Raw genomic sequence first — 24,346 nt, 5'->3', positions numbered from 1 at the left:
GTCTGCCACGGGCGGCGTCATGCCCAAGGGGCAGCCACTGAGGCAGGAAGGTGGCAAACCGGCCGGAGGGGCCTGCGAACGCCAGCGCGGGGCAGCGGAGGCCGGAGAGGGCGGAGAGCGGAGGCGGAGGGGCCGGAGAAGGGGTGGAGCGTCAGGCTGCGGCCCCGCGGCCGGCTCCGCCCTGCCCCTGCCCGGATCGGAGGCCGCATGGCTCTGGCTTCCGCCGCGGCCCGGCGCGGCGGCGGGGCTCGAAACCTGCTGCAGTTCCTGCGGCTGGTGGGGCAGCTGAAGGTGAGCGGCCGTTCGTGGCAGGCCGGGCCGCGCGCGGGGTAAGGCTCGGGCGGCCGCGGGCCGACGTGGCTGCGGGGTCCCCCCGGGCTGCGGCCTCCGGCCGCCCCCGCCCTCCCGCCGAGGGACTGAGCCGGAAGGTGCCTCCGTGGGCGGACACGCGGCTCGGCGGGAGGCGGAGAAAGCGCGTCGGCGGGGAGGGCGCGGCCGGACAGCGGGGCCGACCCCGGCCGGCGACGTCTACACGGCCTGGGGCTGTGCGCGGCGGGGCCCCCGGACAGCCGCCGGCGCGGTGCTGTGCGGGGCCACGGCCCGGCCCGCGTCTCTCCTGGTGCAGTTGGTGCTCGCGGCCTTGCAGCCGGGCGGTTGGGGTGGGGCCTGGAGCAGGGGATGGGCGGGCAGATTTTAAGTGGGTGCTTTAAATCTGTCTCGCAGCTATTTCCGGACACAACAAAACTTATTTCTTTAACAGAGAATCTTGTATAGTACACGCCGTTTTTGCATCATGTGCGTCTCCACCCCAGCCCACTTAATGATTTTGCAGAATTTCCTTAAGTTCAAAGCACATTAACTGTTTAATGCCACTACCATTGTTGTTTATACAACACTTTAGAAAGGTGGACTTTGAGGAGAAAATTGCAGTCTCACGAGGTCACCTCATGATCTGAATAAAGAGAAGAGTCAGGACTCGTGGTGACAATTAGCAATGCCTTTAACCTTCCTGCTTCAGAATTTGGAAGTATGTTACTTATTCAATAAGTTAAGAGCTTTCACCACAATGTTTTCTACTTGTGTTCGTTGGGACTGAAAGCAAAATGTCCCAACTCTTGTAATATAAAAGATAAAATAGTTGACAGTTTGGTTTTATGGCTGAAGGACTTGTATATGTTCTGTAATTTATGTATCAGTAATGCAGACTAACTTGGTTATTGGACTTTCCTACTGAATACTTGGCGAATCATCCCTTCTCATTCTCTGGCCTCACTGGTTTATTTGATTCCAGATATTGATCATTTTGGTCAGTTAGGCATTTTTTAATATGTTCTGAAACAGTAACCCTACTTCTGTGCACTCTACCCTGGACTTCTCTTGAAGAGCATAGCAGACAGTTAAAACATGTATTTTTATAAATTTCTTTCTCTTCCTCATTTTCATCAGAGAGTCCCACGGACTGGCTGGGTATACAGAAATGTTGAGAGGCCAGAGAGCGTATCAGATCACATGTACAGAATGGCAGTTATGGCTCTGCTGACCAAAGATGACCATCTTAACAAAGACCGGTAAGCTGACATGAACTTTGATGCTTGTAAGGATCTTTGGTATAGGGATGTGTACCATTTTCCATGCTAAAGCCTGTGTCTAATTCTTGTAGGTTATTTTATGTGTCAAGAAAAATTATTTAAGGTGAACCATACTGATTCAGGATGTGGGAAGGAGAACTATGTGTGTTGATTGCTTCAGTATGGTAAACTGCACTCAGGATTTTCTCTTGACAAGTATCGCTTGGCCTCCAGGAAACATCACTGTGGTATTAAGGCCTCCAGGGCCATGAGGGAGAGTGTGTCATATCTAAAATTCTCTCATGATATTAGTGCTCTATTTGCTTTTAGCTAGTTCCTTTTATGAATAGTAGCACCCATTTGTGATGTGGCTTTTTGGAATGGCACTGGCAAAGTAGAGCTGAGAAAGAGGTATCCTTCCTGCTTGAGTTAATTAGCAAGTGTTTAAAATGCTTTTGGAGCACAGAACAAAGTTTGCCAGAAATATAAGACGGTATATAAACGTCAAATGAATTACAGAGGCCCAAAGTGGCTTCTACAAAAGGCACAAAATACGTTAGAGAATTAGCAAGGTGTACTAACAGGAGAGATCACTTGTTGTTGAGTGATCTTAATGTTGGGGGTGAAATCTGAATTGAGCTTTAAAGGGTTGACAAGGTAGGGAAGTAGAAGACAGCACGCAGAGGGAAGGGCATGGCATAGACACCAAAGCCCTGGTGGTGGGGAAGGAAAGGTATACTTTGCAAATGATAAGTAAAACCGTATGATTGCAGCAACAGTTCAACAGGGAGTCTGAGGAGCTGTGTTACTCTGCAGATGATGTGGAGCTGAGATTTTGGCAAACAGTACAAGATGAACGTGGTGTTGAATGGAAATGAACTTAAGACTAGCCCGAGAGAGAGACTGTAGGCAGGGACACCTACAAGGAAGCTGTTAGGCCTCTACCATTTTTGGTAATAATGGGAACATAAAAACAAGCTGGCCCTCTGGAGCATTTATCTCATTATCTGCCTTTGTTATTTTGAAGATGATTATCCTGATCGCTAATCATTATCACTAATAATCGCTAATCATTATCACTAATAATCATAGCCATTTGTTGAATGATCAGCATATGCCAGAAATGTAAATTATCAAGTTTACTTTTCATACCAACCTTATGAAGTATTACTGTTCTTTTTTTTACAGATAATAAAATGAAAGCTTACAAAACTGTTTAAAGAAATTAAGTAACTTGGCAAAGGTCACACAGCTAATAAATGTTGGTTGCTATAGTTGAACGTAGATCTGTCCAGCTCCACCCATTTCTCTATAAAGGGCCTTATTTGACATCTTAACTAGTTTATTGGGGAAATGATTGTTTCTGAAGTTTGTATCTCTAAGTAAATGCTGTAGCCAGATTCATCTCCTGGCTTTGTAAAGTTATCAATCTTTTAAAGTGAGATTTGAGGAACTAGCATTTAAAAAAAAAAACTCATGCTAACAATTATAACAATTCATTATAACAATTATTATGTTGAATATTAACTAGTAGTTGTGATTCAGCATCATTGCAGGTTTGCAGAATATAATTACCTTAGAAAATACTACATTTAAGTACTCTGTGAGGGTAAAGAAAGAAAAATATATTATGTAACTTCAGAATAATATAGAGGAGGAACTTGCAGTGAATATAACTGTGTAATTATTCACCATTTCTTGCCTGGTCAGATGTGTACGCCTAGCCCTGGTTCACGATATGGCAGAATGCATCGTTGGGGACATAGCACCAGCAGATAACATCCCCAAAGAAGAGAAGCATAGGCGAGAAGAGGTCAGTGTTGATTGTTGACTCCATAAGAGATTTCCGGAAAAGCCTCGAAGCAAGGCTGTTGATCAGACCGATTGCAGTTAGGGAGAGCACCACCTGGACCGTCTTGGTAATGATGTAGGAAGGGGATGGTCAGGAAGGCATAGTAACAGAGTCTTAGGACCTGAGCTGGAGGATGGTTAGTTGGATCTTACAGTAGGGGTAACCAGTTGAGAGAACACAGAGTTTAGGACATAATAGCCTAAGGTTGGCAGGAGCTGGTGAGGCAGAGTCTTAGAGAGGGTCTTGAAGAGTAAGCTCTTAGTGTGTGCTATTAGGATCTCTCTTTGGTGGTTTGAAGTCTTACCTCCCAGAAGCAAGGAGTTCCTGGAGTAAGCAGCAAATTGGTTCTTACTTGTTCTCAATCTTCTTTAAAACTAGAATGGAAAAATATGCCTGCTCCCAGCATATAGTTTCCTGTCCCTGTGTTATATTCAGACATAGATAGTATGGCTTTCATTAGAACAATGGAACTATCTGGAACTTGAAGGAATACTCCATGGTAGTTAAGCTCCAGAAATCACAAGTATGACCATTACCATAATTATTATTTGGTGAATTTTAAATTAGTCCTTTAATTTAGTAATTTCAAGTAAAGAAAAATATTTGTTGTAGTACGAAATGGACAAAACAAAAATAAAATGGTCAGTCAGTATCAATTTGGGCTCTAAACTCAGAGCCTAAAATCAAAGAAGAAGAGGTATTTGCAGCAGAGGCTGGAAAACCCAGGAAGGCTATTCTCAATTCAGGGATTATTGCACACTGCTTTTACTATAGGCCAGAGAAACTCATCCTGAATTGCTAAGTGAACCAACCCTTTGTCAAGATGGTTTAAAGGGCAGGTGGGCTTAAATAGCTGTTCTCAGAGCTGGGGAGGTAGCCAACAGCGTTTTTGCCCCTCTTACAGGCAGGAAGATCTGCAAAGAATACCAGTTTAGGGGTTCCAACACATCCTAGATGTTAGAAACAAGGGAAGAGTGTGTTTTTCCTGCCATAATACAGGTCCAGAATACAGGCTGAGCATCAGAGCAGCCTGCAAAAAGGGAGGAAGCTAAATTTTTCTCTGTAGAAGTCTAGACTGTCATGAATAAACAAATCCTAGATTGATTGGCAGAATTAATACAGAAAGAAACCAATTAACTCAAGATACTGAGTTACAGAAGGGAATTAGACCTGAACCATAGGATGTTGAATAATGACATATGACATCTGGAAAAAGAACAGGAAAAAACTCAATTATACAGCTCATTTGTGGATAATGATAGTTTCATTGAAGATGAATCTGGATCAACCTTTGTGGATGAGAAACTGTGCAGGGTAATCAGAGACCCAAGAGTGACACACAGGAAGGAGGAGGGACGAGACAACCGTCCCGATGTGGGCACACAGCAATTTGAGGCTTCTTGCACAGAGGAGGGAGTCATAACCTTCTGAAGAAAAAAAGAGTCCATAGGAAGGCACTCCAGCTCCTGGAGATGAGAGAAAATGGAATACTGTCTTGTGAAGAGCTGCGTCCTGACTAGTAACGCCCTCTGGGGGTGCACAGAGCCCTGGTGAACAATCAGACTGCTGCTCCTTCCTGCACGCTGAATCTTGCAATGGTGAAAACACTTCCAGCCTCATTAAACCTCCTGGTTACTGCCCACTCCTCCTGATTCACAGGGGAGTAGATGCTGTAATCAGAAGGAACCAGGGAAATAGCTTAAAGAACCACAAGTTCATGTTCATGAACAAGACACCAAAAGCTTAGGGATGCTGATACTCCATGGCCTCTTCCTGCTGCTGGTTCCAATTTGGGGACAGAGAGAAAGGTCTGGGAGGTGAACAATTCTATGTAGATGGTGTTTATGAACAAGACTTGGATGTCTGAGTCATGCATTAAGATAATTAAATGAAGCTTTCTTGGCTCGAGATGGATGTACATAATGAGAACCACGAAGCAACCTTTGCCCAGAGGATTGCCAGCTGCATTAGGAAGGCTTTAAGCTGAAGTGGGAGCGCGGAAAATACTTGATAAACCTGGAGGGCTAATTGTTTTGGATGAGAGTTGGTGTTAGGATGAAAGGGGGAATGAAAGTATAGAAGAGAAAATTGAAGGGCCTAAAGCAGTAGTTACAGTCTGACCCCCTTTCTAAACATAAAATAAACTTCATATTATAAACTGAGTTGGTAAATAATGTCTCTTAAGGATCATCCAGAACTAGTGGTACGGAACTTGAAGCTGGAATACAGCAATATGAGTTTATATTCCTTTGTAGAGGGAAAAACTTAAACTGAATCGGAAGGCAAACATAGTATGTATATATATCTGCAAGTGTTAAAGCTGTTAGAAGTTACTAAAGAACAAAGAAGTTTAAAGGAGAACTATATATTGGAGAATACATGGCAAAATGGAGAGAATAAAAAATACAGTGAACACTTTATATAGAGTGCTTTTTATGTGCCAGATAATCACTTTATTTTATATATATTAACTATTTCATCATCATAACAGTCCTTTCAGTAGGTGCCATTATTGTCCTTGGTTTACAGATTAGAAGCCTGAGGAACAAAGAGGTTAAGTAACTTACTCTGGGTTCCACAGCTAGTAATTGGTGATCCGGATTTCAAACCCCATCTAAATCTACAGTTAGCAATTAACTACTTCGTTGATCAGCCTCACCAATGCCATGTGAATGATGAATAATGCTCTCTGGGTGCTTGTCACAAAGCCAACACAAGACATTTGCTGAAAGCTTATCAAGCTCAGAACTTAAGGCAGATTCTTGACATGCTTTGGTAACAGGAAAAAGCTAGGAAAATTATCATTATAGATCTATGTGTGAACAAGGTGAGACTCAGTATAAAAGTAGAAGTGGCAGGGCTCACTACTAAGGAGGGGAAAGTCTAGCATATTCAGCAATGTTCCCTGCACTTAGCGAAATTGGTGTCAGAGGGTTCACCTAAAAAGGTAGTCGTGATTTTGTGTCATATGCTGCCAGTCAGGGAATACTGATGATCTAAGAGGTCTCAAAATGCAGTACTCATTGTATAATAGCAAATGATATCACTGAGTTGAGATCCAGAAAATCATTACTGAATTTCAGGAAGAGATCAACAACATATTTGTTTTGTTATCTATTTTGTTTTTTTAAAGGACATGGTGGTTTTAGCCAACAGGAAGCTTATTAATATGTTAGTAATTGAATGTGATCTCCAAAAAGCCAATTCAGTCTTACGCTGCATTTATGGGAATATTATCTAGAGGGATGGAGGTGCTATTGCACCTCGGTCAGACCACGCATCCATTACTGTTTGGTGCTGGTGTCTCACCTTACAGGGAAGAAAATAATTCCTTGTCAAAGCAAGACTTTTAGGTTTATGTTCTAAAAGTTTAGGTTTTGATATACCTGTATGTACGTTATTCAGTTCATTCTTTTCAAACAAAAGCAGTGGGCAAACTTGTGTTTCTGGAATAGTGCAGAGAAAGGCAATCCATTTATAAGGACACCTTTAATTTTCAAAAGTGCAAAGTGTTTTCTCAAGTATTTTGTTGTGATTTATGAAAACAAAACAAAGGAGAATGCAGGTACAAAAAAGGCCAGATTTCATGTCACTGAGGTGTGGTCTGATGCAGCGAACTGTCCATTCAAGATGGTAGTGTTATTACAAGAGCAGTGTTGACCCTGGCAAGTACGGTCTGCTCTGGAAGTAGTTGTATTCTGTAATATTTTTTCCCTCCCAGTAATAAATAAATGTACACACAAATACCCATATTTATTTTCATTGTTTTTCTCAACTCACTATTTGGTTATTTTGATTTTATTTGAGACTTTTGCCACTTCTATAAAACCACTTTGCTGAAACACGGTTCTCACAGCTGCATCCTGTGTGAGGTGCCTGCCCTCTGGTCAGAAGAACTGAAGCAGATCAAGAGGCGTAGATTGAGGATGGGGAAAGAATTTGAAAGTAAAATTGCTGGCTTCAGGCCCCCAAAATGTGGTATTTTAATGTGCTAGAGAAACACAGAAATGAAGGAAGAGAAGGATGGGAGTGAGGGTGTCTCCTGGGACTTTAGAGACTAGATGTATGTGGACAACACCCTGCACTCTCTCATTTTCTTTGCTTTGCTTTGGGATTTGGCTCTTTCAGGCTTCTACCTGTGGCTTCTCCCTCCTGGCCTCTGCAGGACATATCAAGTAGTTGGCTCCTGAGTGGTTGGTTTGAGTTACATGGCCAAGCCTTGGACCAATGACTGTAGCCCAGAAATTTTGGCCACCTGGGTCTCTGTCCACCTGTTTAACATTGTGTTTGGGTGTGAGGGAGGAAAGCACGAGGGATGGGGCCAGGAATAGTAGAAGACTAGAAGAACAATTTTCGTCTTTATGTAAGAATGTGCTTTCTGTTAGTGCTGCCTTTATAAAGCTCATGTGGGCCACCTCTTGACAAGCTGGGTTCCCACCACTGGATGTATTTATGCAGGAAAGGCAAGAAATGTTCAGTGGTGCTATTGAAGCATTCAGATACGATACGGCTGGCTTGGCTAATTACCCTTTAATACCCCTTTTCAGCTGTTGGGTCCATGAGCCTACAAAATGCTATTATGAAATTTCCTTTGTGTTAATGACAATAACTGCCCATTTGTGTAGAGCTTTACATTTTGCAATAAAAACATACTAGCAGTAGAAAGTGAATATCTTAGTATACAAAAAATTTCTTTGCACTTTGTAATTCAGTGTTACTTTCCTATCTTCCCTACTGTCAGATTGTTTTGAACTCTGCTATGCTTATGAGTGAAATTTATGTGGGAATCTTGTGATCCATTGACAATATATAAAATCCTTGGCCTCACTTCTGATCTATCATCATCTCACATCCTTCTCATTGTCCCTTGTGTTTGCACTGCTGCAGGCCACAGAGTGCTCACTGAAGGCCAGGTGAATAAACACACGTCCTGTTTAATGTACACGACTGCCGTCCTTGGGAGCCGTAAATGTTATCCAGTACTTCCCCTCCCTTTGGGAGTTATTTGTAAGAGTTTGAGCCTGCTATTTGGCTTTTGTAGACAAGTGGTTAACTAGGATAAATGTGAACATAATTAAAATAATGGTTTGATATTACAGGAAGCTATGAAGCAGCTAACCCAGCTCCTCCCAGAGGATCTCAAAAAGGAGCTCTATGAACTGTGGCAAGTAAGTATATGTGATGGATAAGGCTCACCAGTGTTTTAGTTGACTGAGATTATCTTAAGCTATCTTTATTTCTGGTTTGTGTCTATTTCTCACCTCCCAGCTGCTGCAGGAATTTCTCATGTCTAATAAAATTTTTCTTCCTTCCGATTTCCTCGTTTGCCTTGTCCCCATAATGCCTGGTATGGATCTTGACTCACAGCCCCTGGATTTCCTTGATACCTCGCTCTCATCCCACACCCTGCCAACCCCACACCCACCCACCTGCCTATTTCTGGTCCTTGAAAAGAACATGGGCCCCCATAACTTCCTGGCCCAGTGACCTTGGGCACATCCCCCCTCTCTGAGTCTGTTGCCCATCTGTGAAAGCTTGGACTGGTATTAGGGCTGAGGGAGGCCAAGGAGATGTAGCAGCCATGAGGCCCAGCGCAGAAGAGGGGCCCCGTCCTAGGGCCGCTGACAACGAGGACTATGGGGCAGGCTGGCTGCAGGGAGAGGGGAGCCAGGGCGCTCCATTGCTCAGCACTCCTAGTGCTGTTCTTCATTTGTGAAGAGGGAGCCCTCTAGTTTCCCACATCCCTCCAGTCCACGCTGGCCTTTCCTGAGCTGGGCCCACTCGTCACTCGTGGACGGCCCTGCCTCTCACTCTCACTTCTCACGTGTTTCAGAGCCCTACTCCTTTCTCCCATCCTGATCTGATCCTCCCCTCTTCTTCCACAGCCTTGCTGTCCCCTGAGCCTCACACTGGCAGAGTTCCCTTCCCACTGCCTCCTGTGCTGGCTCCAGTTTTCCTTGACTTGGGAAGATGGGAACAAGGTGGGAAGTGCCCAGGGTTGAAACCCTGAACAGATATTTATCTACAAATGCCATTTTCTCAGCGGTCAGATTCTGTAGTGTGTTGCCATCTCTGTTGTTAGCTGGGATGAAATAACCCTTTTAAGGCAACAAGGTGAGATGCAGAGAGCAGAGACTTGCAGCCGGAGAGACCTGGATTTGAATCCCACTTCCTGGCTACCTGCCCTGGGTGAGTTCCTTGGCTCCAGTCAGCCAGTTCTTCTAGAAAATGAGAGTAACGCAGCCCACAGGGCCTTAGGCACAATGAGGAAATCTACAAAGTTCACAGAGCCAGTTTAAAGAAAACAAAAAACCTGGCCTCACCTGACCTCATTCAGCAGCACAATCTTACCTGCGGCACCAAGAGGCGATTTAGAGTCCCCATTCATCCCCTTGGTGTGAAAATGAATACTTTTTAATGTAGAATTTATTCATCTGTTTGGTAAGCCGATTTGCCTTAGACCCCACTAGAGGTTTCCTGTAATATATACTGTATGTACCGTATTCTTTTTATGTAAAGCAAAAGAATGCTGAAAACAAACAGTTCTGGCCTCAGAATTTCAAGTGAGAGATTGTAGGCCTTTAGTACTTACCTTGTCAAATAATTGTGAAAAGTTAATCTGGCAAAGAATGCATGTGTCTAGCTGTAGCCTGGCTAGGTGGTATCTGTTACTAGGTACGACAGGAAGAAAGGGTCCCTTCTTCCAAAGTGTGTACTTCCAAGTTAACTCTTGGGACACTATGAGTTGGGGAATAATGGAGTGGAGTTGGGTTGCTGTCTTGCCAGTGGGTTTCAGCCCCAAGCAAGTTACCAAAGAAATGATAGTAGAACGTTCTTGAGGTGAAAGGGTTATACGCAACTTGATTTTCACAGTGGCAGGTCGATCACTAAAATCTCGTCCAGAGTGAGTCTGCATGCAGCAAGCCGGACTCCGCCTCTGGGCTTCTCTGCCCACACAACCATCCTCTGGGCCTCTCTGCTCCCACAGCCGTCCCAGTCTGTCTTTGGCACTGCCACCACTCTGGCCTCTGCTCTGTTCCCCTGCAGTCCTGCAGCCATGCCACTGTGTCACCCAGAGCACTGAGCAGAGCTTTTTGTTTATAGAGTCAGTAACAACGTATTGCCCACATATGTGCAGTGAGCTAGCCAACCAGGGCCAGGTGAGAATCCTGGCCACAGGAACCTTCATTTTACCCACATTTGCATTTCGTATATAGAAAGGAAAAAAACTGGCCTGTGAGCTTATGAAACAAATCCCACGTATTATCTCTTAAGGAGGAAAGACCTTCCTAATATGAAAACCTTTTACAAGAATTTGTACCTTTGTGCCTCTTATTTATCGTAAACACTGTGGCATTATCTGTTAAATTATTTTCTTAGCTGTCAACAACTGGCTCAGTAAAGCTATTGCAAAATTTACACTTCACAACAGCATTTTTCAAAGGGAAATGCTATGGCAGTTACTTAGACTTTGGACTTAGAAAAATATAAAACACAGAACATTAAAACTTTTAACACCCAGTCAGATAGCAGTTCTATGATCTTGTCAAAGTTACTGTTTGAAATAATTAAGCTTGTTAAAAAAGGTCTGAGGACAAGTACACAAGGGCCACCCTAGAGTGTGACAGTCCTTCTTTAGAATTGGTGCTGCCAGGCCAACCAGCAACTTAGAAGACAAAAATGGGTTAAATTTCTTTATTGGTAATACTGTGGGATGTCAGAGACTGATGTAGAGAAGAAAAGTGAGCGTTTTTACTCTCTGGCATGGAACCTCATCTCTGCATATTTTGAAATCGTTGAGGAATTCACGTTTTGTTTTTCTATTAAGGGCTCGAGGGGTAAAATGAGGACCATATAAGTAAGCAGCAATGTATTTTTTAGACAATTATATAAGTGTATTCAAAGAAAATACTTGATAGGGCTCTTAAATCCTCCTTAACCAGTTCACACACCCTATGAGTGAAGTGCTGCTTCAGGTCAGTAGGGGTCCCAGAGGTCCAGACTGAGTATACTATGTAGGACTCAGTGTTTATTCTCAAGTAAAGAGTATGCGTGCGTGTGTGTGTGTACGTTTGTACACAACACATGCTGGTGGGTACAGAGGAAGGCCATCTACAAGCCCAGGAGAGAGGCCAGGATCAGATACCTCTCTCTCAGCCCTCAGAGGGAACTAACTTCGCAAATACCTTGATTTCCAAAGTCTGGCCTCCAGAATTATGAGATGATGAATTTCTGGTGCTTATGTCACCTAGTTTGTGGCACTTTATACAGTAGCAGACTAATTTTCTTTCAGTGTGTGTGTCTCTTATTCTCTCTGTGTCTGATACCTTTGGTTCTGTGCAGTGGCTACTTAATTATATTCTCAATCTATTTTGTCAGTATCTCTATACTCTGGCTTTGGCTCTTTATTGTATCTGTTAGGATTTTGTAAATTAAAACTGAAAGAAACCCCATTTTCTGGATAAGAAGTCTAAGAGCTGAAGCTCCTTGCCTTGCCCTAGGTCTCTTAGCTGGTGCGTGGCCAAGCTAGGCCACGAGGCTCCCTCCCAGTCTGTCAGTTCCTTTACATGCTTGTGCTGTATGTTGGTTGATTGAACAAGCATTTATAGTTCTATTGTGTTCATGATGCCATGTCAGTTACTTCTTAGTAGCAAGAGACTCTCTTAGTTTCCTAGGGATGCTGTATAAAATTAACACAAATTTGGGTACCTTAGAACAACAGACATTTATTGTCTCGGTCCTGGAGGCCAGCAGTCCAAAATGGAGTGTTGGCAGGGACCAGGCTCTCTGAGTAGGGGTCCTTGTCACCTTTCCTTAGGTTCTGGCAAACTTCCAGCTTTAACGCTCCTTGCCATGTAGACACATCACTCCATTGTCCACCTGCATGGTCAGATGGTTCTCCCTGTGTCAGTACCTTGCCCAAATGTCCCTCTTTTTATAAGGACATCAAGTTATTGAATTAGGGTCCATCCTAATCCAGTAGAACTTTATCTGATTGATTCATCTGCAAACACCCTATTATATAAGATGACATTCATAAGTTTCAGGTTGACATGAATTTTGGGGGAACGCTATTCAATCCAGCACATAGATTCTCATATTAACTTAAGCATTTTAATAATTCATGTCCATATTAGTACATGGTCTTCATTATCAGATATTCAGGGTTCAAATACTGACTCCTGCTTACTAGCTATATGATCACAGGCAACTACTGAATCTGTCGGTGCCTCAATTTCCTCTTCTATAAAATGGCAATAGTAACCATATACTTATAGGGTTGTATGGAAATCATATTAATTAATATTGGTAAAACACTTAGAATATTGCCTAACACATAGTAAGCTCTGTTTTTCCTTTGTCTCCAGTCCATGTGTTCTTATATTGCTTTTAAATATGGGCATTCTGTGCCCAGAACTTAGAATAGTATTAGTTAAACAGAAAATGCCAGTTGATTGGTTTCTGAAATGTTAATCACAGCTATTCACCACTATATATAGCTATCAGCCCAGAGGGTCACATCTATTTGAAGCAATTAAATATCCTTGATTATAATTTATCTTTTTCTATGCAAGTGTGAAATCAACTCTCTGCAAGTCAAGGAAAAACATTTTTATTTTTTTCCTCAAAGTATCACAGAAAGTTGACTACTTGACCACCTGCATTTCTCTTTAAAGAAATATCCCTTTGAATCCCAAGGCATAGCAGAAGCTGTCCCCAAACCCCGCCAAATGCCTGGCACACCTGCCGGCCCTGGATTAGTTCCCACCCCACATTTTCTCTCCTCGTTGGCTGACATTCAGCCCATTGGAAATACGGTTGGGTTAAGACGTACTCTTTCGAAAATGTCTGGCTGTTCTATCCTTTGGAGCACAGGTGCAGTATTTGGTGGGGGAGTTTGATGTAGGGCAACAGAAGCATCCGGCCCTGGGGAGAGTCGCTGGGAGGTGGGATAGTGGGAGATGCAAAAGATAAACTTTCTGTGAACGAAGCCCCTCAGCCACACTTTCCCCAAGGGGAGGAGGAAACGTGTCATCTTCCCCCCCTTTCCATGCTTCCCTTCCCTTGAGCCCCCCTTTTCCAGGACTTAGAACTTGTATCTCTCACCTACTTGAATTCATTGTCCTGTTGTTCCGCAAAACCCCAATATGAGTCATTTCAGTTATTTGTCTTCCCTAAGCCCACCTGAAGGCTGCCGAGTGCTGCTTGTAGGGATGGACCCTCCCCTCCTGTCCTGGCCTCAGAGACACGAGTCACTGCCCCAGACAGCCCCCAGGCTCTGCCGAGCCTCAGGGTGGCCAGTGCCTCCTCAGTGGCACCCGGCAGTCATCTCTCTGGACCAACATCGGCTGTCTGTCCTTCTCTTCAAACTTCTCTTCAACTCCTTTGCCACTTCTCTCCCAGTTGTACAGCAAATACTCTCTCCTCCTTCATGGAGAAAATAGAGGCTTTCGGATGGGAACTTTCTCAGCTTTTTGTAAACCTTGTAAACATAGTCACATGCCCTATTTTGAAATAAACCTTCCTGGATGCCACATTTCTCTACTTCCCTTCACGACCGAATAGGTGAGGCATCGCCCACACTCCCTGACTGCTTCCTCACGCCCCCACAGTGTCGTGGCCCCCACGCACTGCGCTTGCGCAGTCACAGACCGCCTCTGGGCGGCTCCAGCCAGCACGCCCTTCTCTGCCCACGTGCCACCTGACACCCTGGCTGCAGAGAAGATGTTGCCACTCGTTCTTGAAGTTTTTTCATTCCCCAGGGCTGTGATATTGCTCATTCCTGATTTTCTTTGTGCCTTTCTGACTGTTCTTTCCGGGTTTCTTCAAGTGCTCCTCTTCTTGGCCCAACTCGGAGCCTCCGTTTCTTTCTGACGCCGGTGTTCTTGGCCCTCTCTACACACTCCTGAGATTCAGTGATCACATGCTGATTATTCCATATATTCTCCTGAAAATCTTGCCTTTAAGCTCCAGACTCATAAATCTAACAGCCCAACGGACAGCTCCACTTAAATGTCCAACTCAGTAGGTTCACAGTCATACTCATTATCTTCAGCCATTTTTATCATTTTTAAAAACTTTTTATTGAAAAATAAAACATAGAAAAACCACATAAAAACAATGGATAGCATAATGAGTTATTAGAAGGTAACATCCTTTTAACTACCTCCCCATCAAGATTTTGCCATTCACCCCAGACCCCCTTTCCTAGGCTCTGAATGAAACATGAAACACGACCTTCCTCCCCTCTGTTACTCTGAAAGAAACCACTACCCTGATTTTCATAGTGATCACTTGGATTTCTTCATAGTTTTATCACCCAATTGTTCATTCCTAGATATTTTAGTTTAATCTTGCTGATTTACTAAAGCTTAGTATGTCTTCTAAGTCTCTTTTAATCTATGGATTAAAGAGAGTAAATCCTGCTCCCTGCCCAGTCCCTTTCTTTTTCTTACAAGTTACCTGTTCATGAATCCAGACCATTGTCCTTACAGAGTATCCCATAGTTGGGTTCGCCAGTTGCATACGCATGATGCAGTTCATGCACCTCTGTCCTCCTGTTCTCTCAGGTCGGATCCAGAGGCTGGGTCCTCTGGGTAAAGCTGGAGGTGGTGTTGCTTCCTTTCAGAGTGAGGTGCGTAGCGTCTGGGTTTTCTTGATGCTTATATCCTTTAATCCTTTGGGATTGCAGAACAGTAATATACTGTTTTTATTTTGTTTTCATTTAATAGTTGCAGTAACTATATTAGCAGATAATTCTTCCTCATCTGCTCTTTGATTGCAGTTCATGTAGGAAAAGTGGGGTAAAAACACCTGAATTTGCTTCCTTGACAGCAGGAATGGCAGGGTATTGCAGCCTCGCTCATCTTGAACATGCTCTGGCCAAACCTACTCTGCTTTTTATTTTTAAATAGGAGGTTCTATTTCAAGATCACAATCTGGGCACTAGGTATGCTTATTGCTACCGAGTTGGTTATTCTGTCCGTGCTTTTTGATGGGCTAAGCTAGGATATCTGTGTATATGTAAAATGCCTTATGAGTTCGTAGTCATCATTCCAATTCAGATTCAGTACACGGTTTTTACTTAACCTCTTCTGTATTATGTCAAATATCCTTTGTCTCCATCAGGAATCCTGGTTATATAGGCTTTATTGTTCTTTGCACATGTCCCCATCTCAGAACCACCATTATCAATTCTGATTACTGAAATTTACAGTCTTAATAAAGTTGTTTGGCCTGTGTTAGCTCCATTCTCCCTGTTTTTTAAAAATATTTATACTGTATCTATACTGTCAAAATATTTAACCATTACATACTACAACCTCTCTTAAATCTTACTTAATCTTAGTTCTACAAGTAGCTGTGTAGTTGATACTCAGCACCAGAGCTTAGTCTCTCCCCATGTTCCAAGCTGGTTCTTTAGTAGGTTCCTCAAGAAGAGCTCACAGGAATGACATTTTCTAAATCTTGCCTATTTTTTAATAGTTGCTCCATATTTTTTATACTTGAAGATCAGTTTCACTTGCTATAAAATCCTTGGTTCCCAGTTTGTTTCCTTGAATATCTCCCATTTTCTTCTGTCATCGTGCATTGTTGTTACTGTCTGGTCATAATTTTACTTTCCTTCTACATCAGGTGCTCCTTTTTGCATAGGTGGCCAGAGGAATTTTTTTACATGCTAATTTTATTAGACTGTCTTGGTGCAGGTCATTCTGGGTTAATATCCTTACTTAGGTACGTGGTGTGCATTTTCAACACTCAATTAAAAAATTTCTTTTGATTTCAAGAAATTTTCTTAAATATAGTTTTTCCTTTTTCTTTGGCTTTCTCTTCCCCCTATATATCTTTTTCTCCTGTATATCTGTATGTTGGTTCTGCTTTGTCTATCATCAATATTTGTCGCTTTCTCTCAAATCCTTTATATCTTTTTCATTTCTTTTTTATTTTTAAACTAACCTCCTTTTCAACTTTGATTTCTCTTTTTAAGACATTGCTTATCATGTTTAACTATCCCTGTCATCCTTATTGCTTAGCATTCATTTCTAAAATGACCCTTTCTTTTATCTCTTTTATGGTCTGTGGCTTACCATTTTCTTAATATCTCTTAGTTCTTGTTCAAATAATTTATTGTAGAATTGATCCTTTTTTAAAATTATGAGAATGTCTTTCTGATTTGAATTTTCGGAAGAGATGTAAGTTTGTGTGGGATCTGACCTCTGCTCTTTCTGTGGCTCATGTTGATACGCAATTAGTTTTCCTGAACTTTTAGAAAAAAACTTGGTTCAGATAGCTTTTTTTAACTTCACAGAGGTTCCTTTTCTGTTTTGTTTTGTTTTGTTTTGTTGTTTTTGTTTTCTTTAATGTAGTGTTAAGAAAATACAGTGGGCTGGCTTTTAGAGATCCTGGCTTTGTGGGAACAAACCCTTCTTCACTTTTATCTGGACTTTTCTTCATCTCTGTTATCGTTATCCTACTCAATTTTGATTCCACTTCCAGCAGTTTCTCCTCATGTGGGGCCCTGTCCTGGACAAGACCCCCAGCAGGTCAGATTGGTGAATTCACAGAGCTGGACTTCTATCAGCTGGTACTGGAGTAGGCAAGATCCCTCCCAGTGTTTCCCTCTGTTTTTAAAATTTGAGATTTTGAGATTGTCCTGTTCTCAGGTATGACAGACCCTGTCGCTCCCCTGTCCCTTTTCCCAGACAGACACTGCTCTAATGCAGGGCTTATGGCTGGAGGTGATTAGTCCCAACTCATGTATATTTTGCTGTTCATGGTGATGTTATGTCCCTCCTTTTTGTTATAAATGTTTGTGAGGTTTTGGTTTTGCTGTTTCTTTGCTCTGTCAGTGTTTTGTTGTGTTTCTTCTCTTTTACTCCCTCTTTAGTTACCCAAGCCAGAAACTAAGAAGTCATTTTCAACTCTTCCTTTCATTCGCTTTCACATTTTGGTTCACTTTTTCATCCTTACCATTTCTCATGTCTGCCCACTTCTCCCCATCTTCCTTGCCTTGATGTTAGGCCAGACCAGATTTTCCTGACTTCTCTGATAGTGGTACAGAGTCTGAGAACCAGGCTTCCAGTCTGGCCATTTTCCACATGAAGCTGGAAGGATCTTTCTAAAATACAAATCTGATCATGACCCTTCTCGCTTGAAACCTTTTAGGGATGTCCATTAGCTGCAGCATGAGCTGAGAACCCTTAGCATAAACCACAAGGCCCTGCAGGAGCTGGCTCCTCCTCCATCATCAGCGTCTTCTCTCTCCTCTTCCCCTGGCACTTAAGTCTCCATCCTGTCATTAGGAACCACTTGCAGTAAGTTCCCCAAAGATGTCATGGCTCCTTCTTCTAGAGCTGTCTGTAGGACTCTCCTCTCTGCCCTGCTTCCTTGTTGGAAAGTGAAATTGGAATGCCTATACCATTATTTTGGGGGGTAAAATCCAACAATTTATATTTTTAAAAGAAATGTGTAATTTCATCAGAATTTTCATAAAACACAGTATTTCCTAATGGTCTTGAAATCTTAGTTCTCACAGCAGAGAAAAATTTTGGACTGCTGTCCTTCTAGTATTCCATTTCTTTTTGTTAAATAATGAACTTGAATTTATGAAATATAAACATATAACTATAAATGTGAAAAATATTTAAATAAAATGCAATTATTTTTAAGTGCCTTTAAAATGAAATAAAATGTAATGAGTTTCATATTAAGATGATTTCCCTGTATAATTTTAAGCTGTACGAAATCCAAATACTTTCCTTTATAAGAGTAAGGCATAATAATAAAAAGCCAAGAAACCTTCAGTGATTCGCATCACATCACCTTGCCAAGAAAGCATGACAGGTTCATTATCTGAACACATCTGGGTGGAATTAATTATACGTAAGAACTTTGCAGGGAAACCACTTAGGAGCACTTCAGTTTTCTAATAGAAGAATGATTCTATACATATTAATTGGGACTCATGGTTGTATGACGGGTGTCGTGCTCTAAGAAGCAGACCTCCTGTAGCTTCTTGTCTCAGGTGTACACTGAGGAGGGCGGGGCCACTGGGAGGAAGAAAGGTAAAAAAGCTTTTCCCCATCCACTGCCTTCACCACCTCCCTGCCACCGACAAATGTACATGTACTATCGCATGAAGAGTTCATAGATCCTGACTGGTCCTCCAGAGTTTTAACCCAGTGAGACTTGATTAAATCCTCTCTGTTTGGAAAGTAAAGACAGAGATTCAGTGTAAAATGGCAACCACAATTAAATAAGAGAGCTAGAAATTCACTTTAAAAGGAAACCTGACATTAAATGGAGAAGGAAGTAATTTGAGAAACATAAGATAAAGTATTAGCTTGACATTAAAAAGACCTCTACCAGTCAGGTGGACTGAAGAATAATTATCTTGAGGACAAGATATTAAACAGGAAGAAAAAATGCTTAGAAATGGCAATTTGAACAAATGAGAGTTTCGAGGCATCTGGTGGAATTGTGAGCACACCCTTCTTGCATGGAGTGCTGATGTTAAACTGTGAAATTAAAGGTGAAGTGCCTCTCTGAAGGGTTTTTATTTGGTGGAGAAATGTGGCCAGTACAGAATGTGGTTTTAGCTGTGACTTTTGATTTCAAGTACTGGAATCAGAATTTTCCTGGAATACCCTGTCATGCAGGCCTAATCATGCTGTTTCAATTGTCTCTTTAAAGGAGTATGAGGCCCAATCTAGTGCAGAAGCCAAATTTGTGAAGCAGCTGGATCAGTGTGAGATGATTCTTCAGGCATCCGAATACGAGGACCTTGAGCAGAAACCCGGGCGACTGCAGGACTTCTATGACTCCACAGCAGGTACTCGATGCTGTTTTCAACAAGCATCATTTCAGCTGGGCTCACTGCTAGTGTAGGGACTAACATTCTGTTGGTGACTCTATATTCTGACCCTTTCATCTGGAGCAGTGTACAGAGAAGACGGCAGGATCCAGTGAGAAGTGGCTGGTGTGGGAGAGCACTGCTGCCCGGGGTTCTAGTCTAATGCCAGGTTCACATCCACGGCCACCAGTGTCCCCTGGTGTTCATGCTGCTCCCTGGACTAAAATGCTTCTCCTCCCTGTTTGCTCTTTGGGCTTAGTCCGGCCTCCATCTCCCCTGAGAGTGCTGTTAGAGATCATCCTTCTGGGGCCTCTCTGGACCCTCATGTGGCCTCACCCAGTAGAGGTGGTTCCCAGCTCACAGTCTAGGCCCCAAAGTATGATCTGCACTGCAGGGAAGTTGATTGGATTTTCCTTCTCTCTTCACCAGCCCTGCTACCTCTGCCCTTGACAAGGCCCTCATTGTTTCTGTACTGGACCATTGTTATAACCTCCCCACTTAACCGGGTAGGCTCTTTAGTTCATCCTGCATGTCTGTGGCTTCCTCCTTTGTAGATACAAGTATCATCACATCTTTGTTCTTAAAACTTTGTGCCTTTTCTCTTCCTAAAAAATAAAATCTTGACTTGAAGTGACCTAAAAATCTCTGCAGGTTAAGACCTCTCCTATCTCTGGCTTCCTGTCCTAATCCTCCCTGTCAAAACTAAGTGTTCCCTTCATTTTTGCTTGGTCTGCAGTCGAGCTGTGGCATGCCATCGTGTTCTCAGTCTGACTTGCATTCTCCTTAATGATGTTCCTCACTGGGCCTCTTCCCAAGCCCGCACTTACTCACCACCCCATAGTAAGCTGCTTGAGGCCAAGACCCGTCTTGTCTCATCTGTCCCTAACGGGTGGTGTTAAAAAATGTTGACTTCAGTTAAGTAGAATAGCATTATAACCCGGGGTCAGTAAACTATAGCCCACAGGCCAAACTGGCCTGCAGCTTGTTTATGTAAATAAAATTTTATTGAAGTAGCCACACTCATTCTTTATGTATTGTCTATACTGCTTTTGTGCTATAGCAGCAGAGTTAAGTAGTTGGCAACAGAGATCCTATAGTTCACAAAGTCTAAAATATTTACTCTCTGACTCTTGACAGAAAAGGATCACCATCCTATCTTATAAGCAATGATTGTGTTTCAAGGTAGCATATTTCATCATTAATATGACTAACATACAAGGAATATTTATGTAGTGCTTTTCCTTTTAACATGGCTGTCTTCTATTTTGATACATTCACAGTGAAAAATATAAAATGAAACATTAGAATGCTAGTAGAATCAAAAAATGTGGGAGCTGGAAGGTTATCTAGTTTAAACTCCACATTTTATTGAGGAAGGAAACTTGAGCCTAGAAAGTGATGTGCCCATAGCTGAGTTGAGATTAAAATCCACTGCACTTTCCACTCTGGTGTATTACTTACTATTAAAATAGTTTATAAATATAAATAGTGTAACTGACATAAGAAATGGTTTCTTACTTATCTCAATAATGTGTGAAAAAAAGACATTTAATTAGAGAGGGATGAAGATGTAGACAGTGACCATTATGAGGATTTTGAAGGGGACTTAAAGACTTAAGTTTGATACTACTTTTATTTTTATTTTTCTGACTCAGTTACAATTTAAGGTTCTCCTTTTCTGTCTTTTCTCTTTTGAAACCGAGTATGTTGAGGAGCAGCATGGAGGCTGTATGGCTAGTTGGGTGGATGAGAAGAGAGGGTGGGAGGTGGCCCTGGAGATGTGGGCTGAGGCCACAGGGCCCTGCAGGCCAGCGTGGGATGTTGGGTGTGCTCTGTGTGAGATGGGGACCCCCTTGGAGGATAGGAAGCCCAAACTAATGTTTTGTGACTGACTTGTATTTTGAAAAGGTCACTTCAGTGGAAGCAGGGCGACTGGTTGGGGGCTGTCGTACTATCCTACTGAGAAACATCTGTGGTTTAGACCAGGGAGGTAGTGGGAGAAAAAGAAAAAAGTGGTCAGATATGGGTCTGTTTTGAACAGAGTTGACAGGATTTGTGTGTTTGTTGTTTTTGAGAGGAGCCCAGGGATTTTGGCCTGAGCAGCTACCAAGAATGGAGTCGCCACGAGATGGGAAGGATGGGGGAGTAATAGATTTGGGAGAAGAAGAGCAGTGGTCCCCAAAGCTAAGGGAAGAAACTTTCAAGAGGGAAGGAGTAGCCACTAGATTTGGCAGCACAGAAGTAACTGGTGTCTTCAATAAGAGCAATTGTGGTGGAATGGCCGCTGTAGCCTGACAGCAGGGCCTTTACGCAGTGGGGCAGAGGGTGGCCTGGAAGCAGCTAGGAGCATGGACAGGCCCAGGCCTGGGAGTAATTGCCACACTTGAGAGAAAAAGGTCAGTGGATGAGAGGGCTGCAGGGAAAGCTGTATCCTCAGAATGAGCCAGGTGTCAGCCAGGGCAAGAAAGTGAAGGGAACATTGAGAGAAGAGGTTGAGGATAGGGAATAAATGTAACAGTCGAATGTGGACAAGCGGTAAGCAACAGGAGGCACCGGGAAGAGAAGAGTCAGGGAAGAGGCAGTGGGTTTAACAGTCCCCTGTGGTAGCCGCCACTGACCTGAGATAGGACACCTTGGAGCTTGCTGCCCAGGGCAGAAATCTGGGGAGGGCTAAGGAGCAGGGTTCAGTGTGGAGGTATTTGTAAGACATGTTTGCATTCTTGTTTGCATCCTGGGAAAGTCTAGACTCCTTGGTCTTCCTACTGGTTATTTTATATGTAGGTGCTCTGTTCCCCTCCATGTGGAATGGGCAGGGAGTGTTTCCAGCTATCCAGGCTCTGCCCTTCCAGTTTCGCCCTAGTTCTTGATAGAAGCATTCAGACACTGCCTGGTGACATTTCCCCCAACTCAGCTTAATTGACAGCTTAATCTTAATCTTTGCCCAGTTCTTATCCTTATGCTCAGTGGCATCTGGGGTGACAGAGAATAAGGTCCTAGTGGTTCCCTTTGGCCACTCTCCAGGACCTGGAGTTGTATTACTCTGCACTGGAGTGAAGTATGGGCCGGATCATAGAATCAAGCCCAAGAGCCCTGGAATCAAGCTGGAGAAATTGATGTATTCTGCCATCAATATCTTTTTCTTTGCCTTGCAGGAAAATTCAGTCACCCTGAAATAGTAGAGCTTGTATCTGAACTTGAGGCAGAAAGAAATGCTAACATAGCCTCCGGTGCCCCCCGTGAACCAGGATGCTGAGATGTCTATGTTGCTGCACTTCTGTAACAAACGTTTTATTTTTCCCTTTCATAGTACTGTGTTTTGTTGGTTTGTTGATGTCCCCAGATGTGAGTCTGTTTAGTTTCAGTTGCTTGGAGTCCAGCAAAAAAACATGATGTAATTTGGGCAATAAAAGAAGCCATGGAACAGAATGTGGCCATGAAAACGCCATTGATGAAGACTGGGGGCATTGGTGGTGGTGGCTGGGGGGGCTTTACTTTCTATCAACTAAATAAATACATCTTTAAAACCCTAAACTTTGGAATATTTATTGGAGATAGTTAAACCATCTTATTCTGAATTAATAACCTACATCTCTGAAAACCGTATCCATTGAAAGATGGAAAATTTAATTATGATTGCTTTTAAGAACAGATTCTTCAGCTTAGTTACAAGGACCCAGGAAAAAGAATGTATTGTAATGCATTCTCTCCTTAGATGAAATGCTGCTTTATTCAAATGATCACTCTGTGGAGACAGATTTCTCATTTTAGGAGGACCTGCTTTAGCCCCTGATCATAGACTTGTAAACTGGTAACAGGTTCCACCTCTTCCCCTAGTGCTTTTTGTCATTTGAGGATATAAATTGGGGCATGAATCTCCAGTGCCACTTGTCTTCCTCTGTGCATTTTTCCCTGATGGGTACAGAACTTAAGACCTGATTATAAGAACACTGATCACCAGGTGAGAAATATATAGTAAGAAGAGTATTGCTGGGGTCATTGGACCTTAAGTAGGGAACACTCAGGCCCCATTTCTTCCCCCATTTCCCTTCCAAGGGTAAGTAATCCACCCTGCTTGCCTTTAAATGATGCACAAGAAATGATGCACAACCACTGAACAGTGAGGAAAAAAAGGCCATCCATGTAAACCTGCCCAGTATTTTGGTGTGGAATAAATGATATCTGTACCTTTAATTCAAATGTCAGTTTTCATTTGAAGGCCTTTAGGCTGGCATGGTGAGAATTCTAGGCAGTGTTTCTTTGGAAACCGCAGTATCCATGGATACCCAATTTGCAGGAAGCAAAGTGCATGATCTCTTTAGAAGCAACTCACACGTGTACATGTAACTGCTCTGCATTGGAAAGAGCAATGCCGCTGCATCAGAATACTGTCACATCGTTGCAACAGTATTTAGAAAATGGTAAATGATTGAAAATCAGCAAAGTCAGATTATTATTGGAGATATGGTTAGTTTGGACACAATCTACCAGTATTTCAGAGTCTTCTGGTATGAAAACATGCACACAAAATAACGCCAGATAAAATTAAAATATCTATAACCAGATTTTCTGTGGCTTTGGAGTTTTATTTGGGATTTTCTGCCTGCTGTAATTTTCACAAATTCAGAGACACTTTGGAAGCCTCTACTGAGGCAGACTTAATAATACTAGTCATTTAATCATTATGTCAGTTTTCCATCTGCCTACCAAATGAGGGTTCACATTTAACCCTAAACCTTCCTTACTGAGGGGGTATGTTTAAAAATAGAAAATGTAATGGTACTATAAATACCACTTCATAGCAACAAAATGAAGGATAAATACAGAAGACATTTACTGAACTCATTGGTCAATGTCTACAAATATCTCATTATCACTTAAAGTTTTTCCTCAGATACCTGCTACTTGCCTGGAATTGGTCTTCTGAGTAACATCCTATTATTATGATGCAAAGTGAGTAATTATTCTTTGGTTGAACCGAACAAAAAAGAATTCTTATCTCCTTAGAATGAAGAAGAGAAACCACTGCACTCAAAAAAGGAGGATGGAAGCCTGGGCTGCACAGGAGGAGGAGGG

At 42.6% G+C, this 24,346-nt stretch overlaps 1 protein-coding gene across 1 annotated transcript; it reads left to right on the top strand.

Annotated features, from left to right (window-relative positions):
* Window positions 1-47: 47 nt before the first annotated feature.
* HDDC2 (HD domain containing 2) lies at window positions 48-22,804 on the top strand. Its single transcript, XM_036993749.2, has 6 exons — window positions 48-291; window positions 1,447-1,568; window positions 3,279-3,381; window positions 8,520-8,588; window positions 19,114-19,252; window positions 22,426-22,804. The coding sequence occupies exons 1-6, from the start codon at window positions 208-210 to the stop codon at window positions 22,524-22,526; spliced, it is 618 nt and encodes a 205-aa protein (XP_036849644.1). The 5' UTR covers window positions 48-207; the 3' UTR covers window positions 22,527-22,804.
* The last annotated feature ends 1,542 nt before the right edge of the window (window positions 22,805-24,346 follow it).

The sequence above is a fragment of the Manis javanica genome, chromosome 13 (genome assembly GCF_040802235.1).
Source record: "Manis javanica isolate MJ-LG chromosome 13, MJ_LKY, whole genome shotgun sequence".
Lineage (NCBI taxonomy): Eukaryota > Metazoa > Chordata > Mammalia > Pholidota > Manidae > Manis > Manis javanica.
The sequence above is the reverse complement of the archived record's forward strand: the minus strand, read 5'-3'. Positions and strand labels throughout refer to the sequence as shown.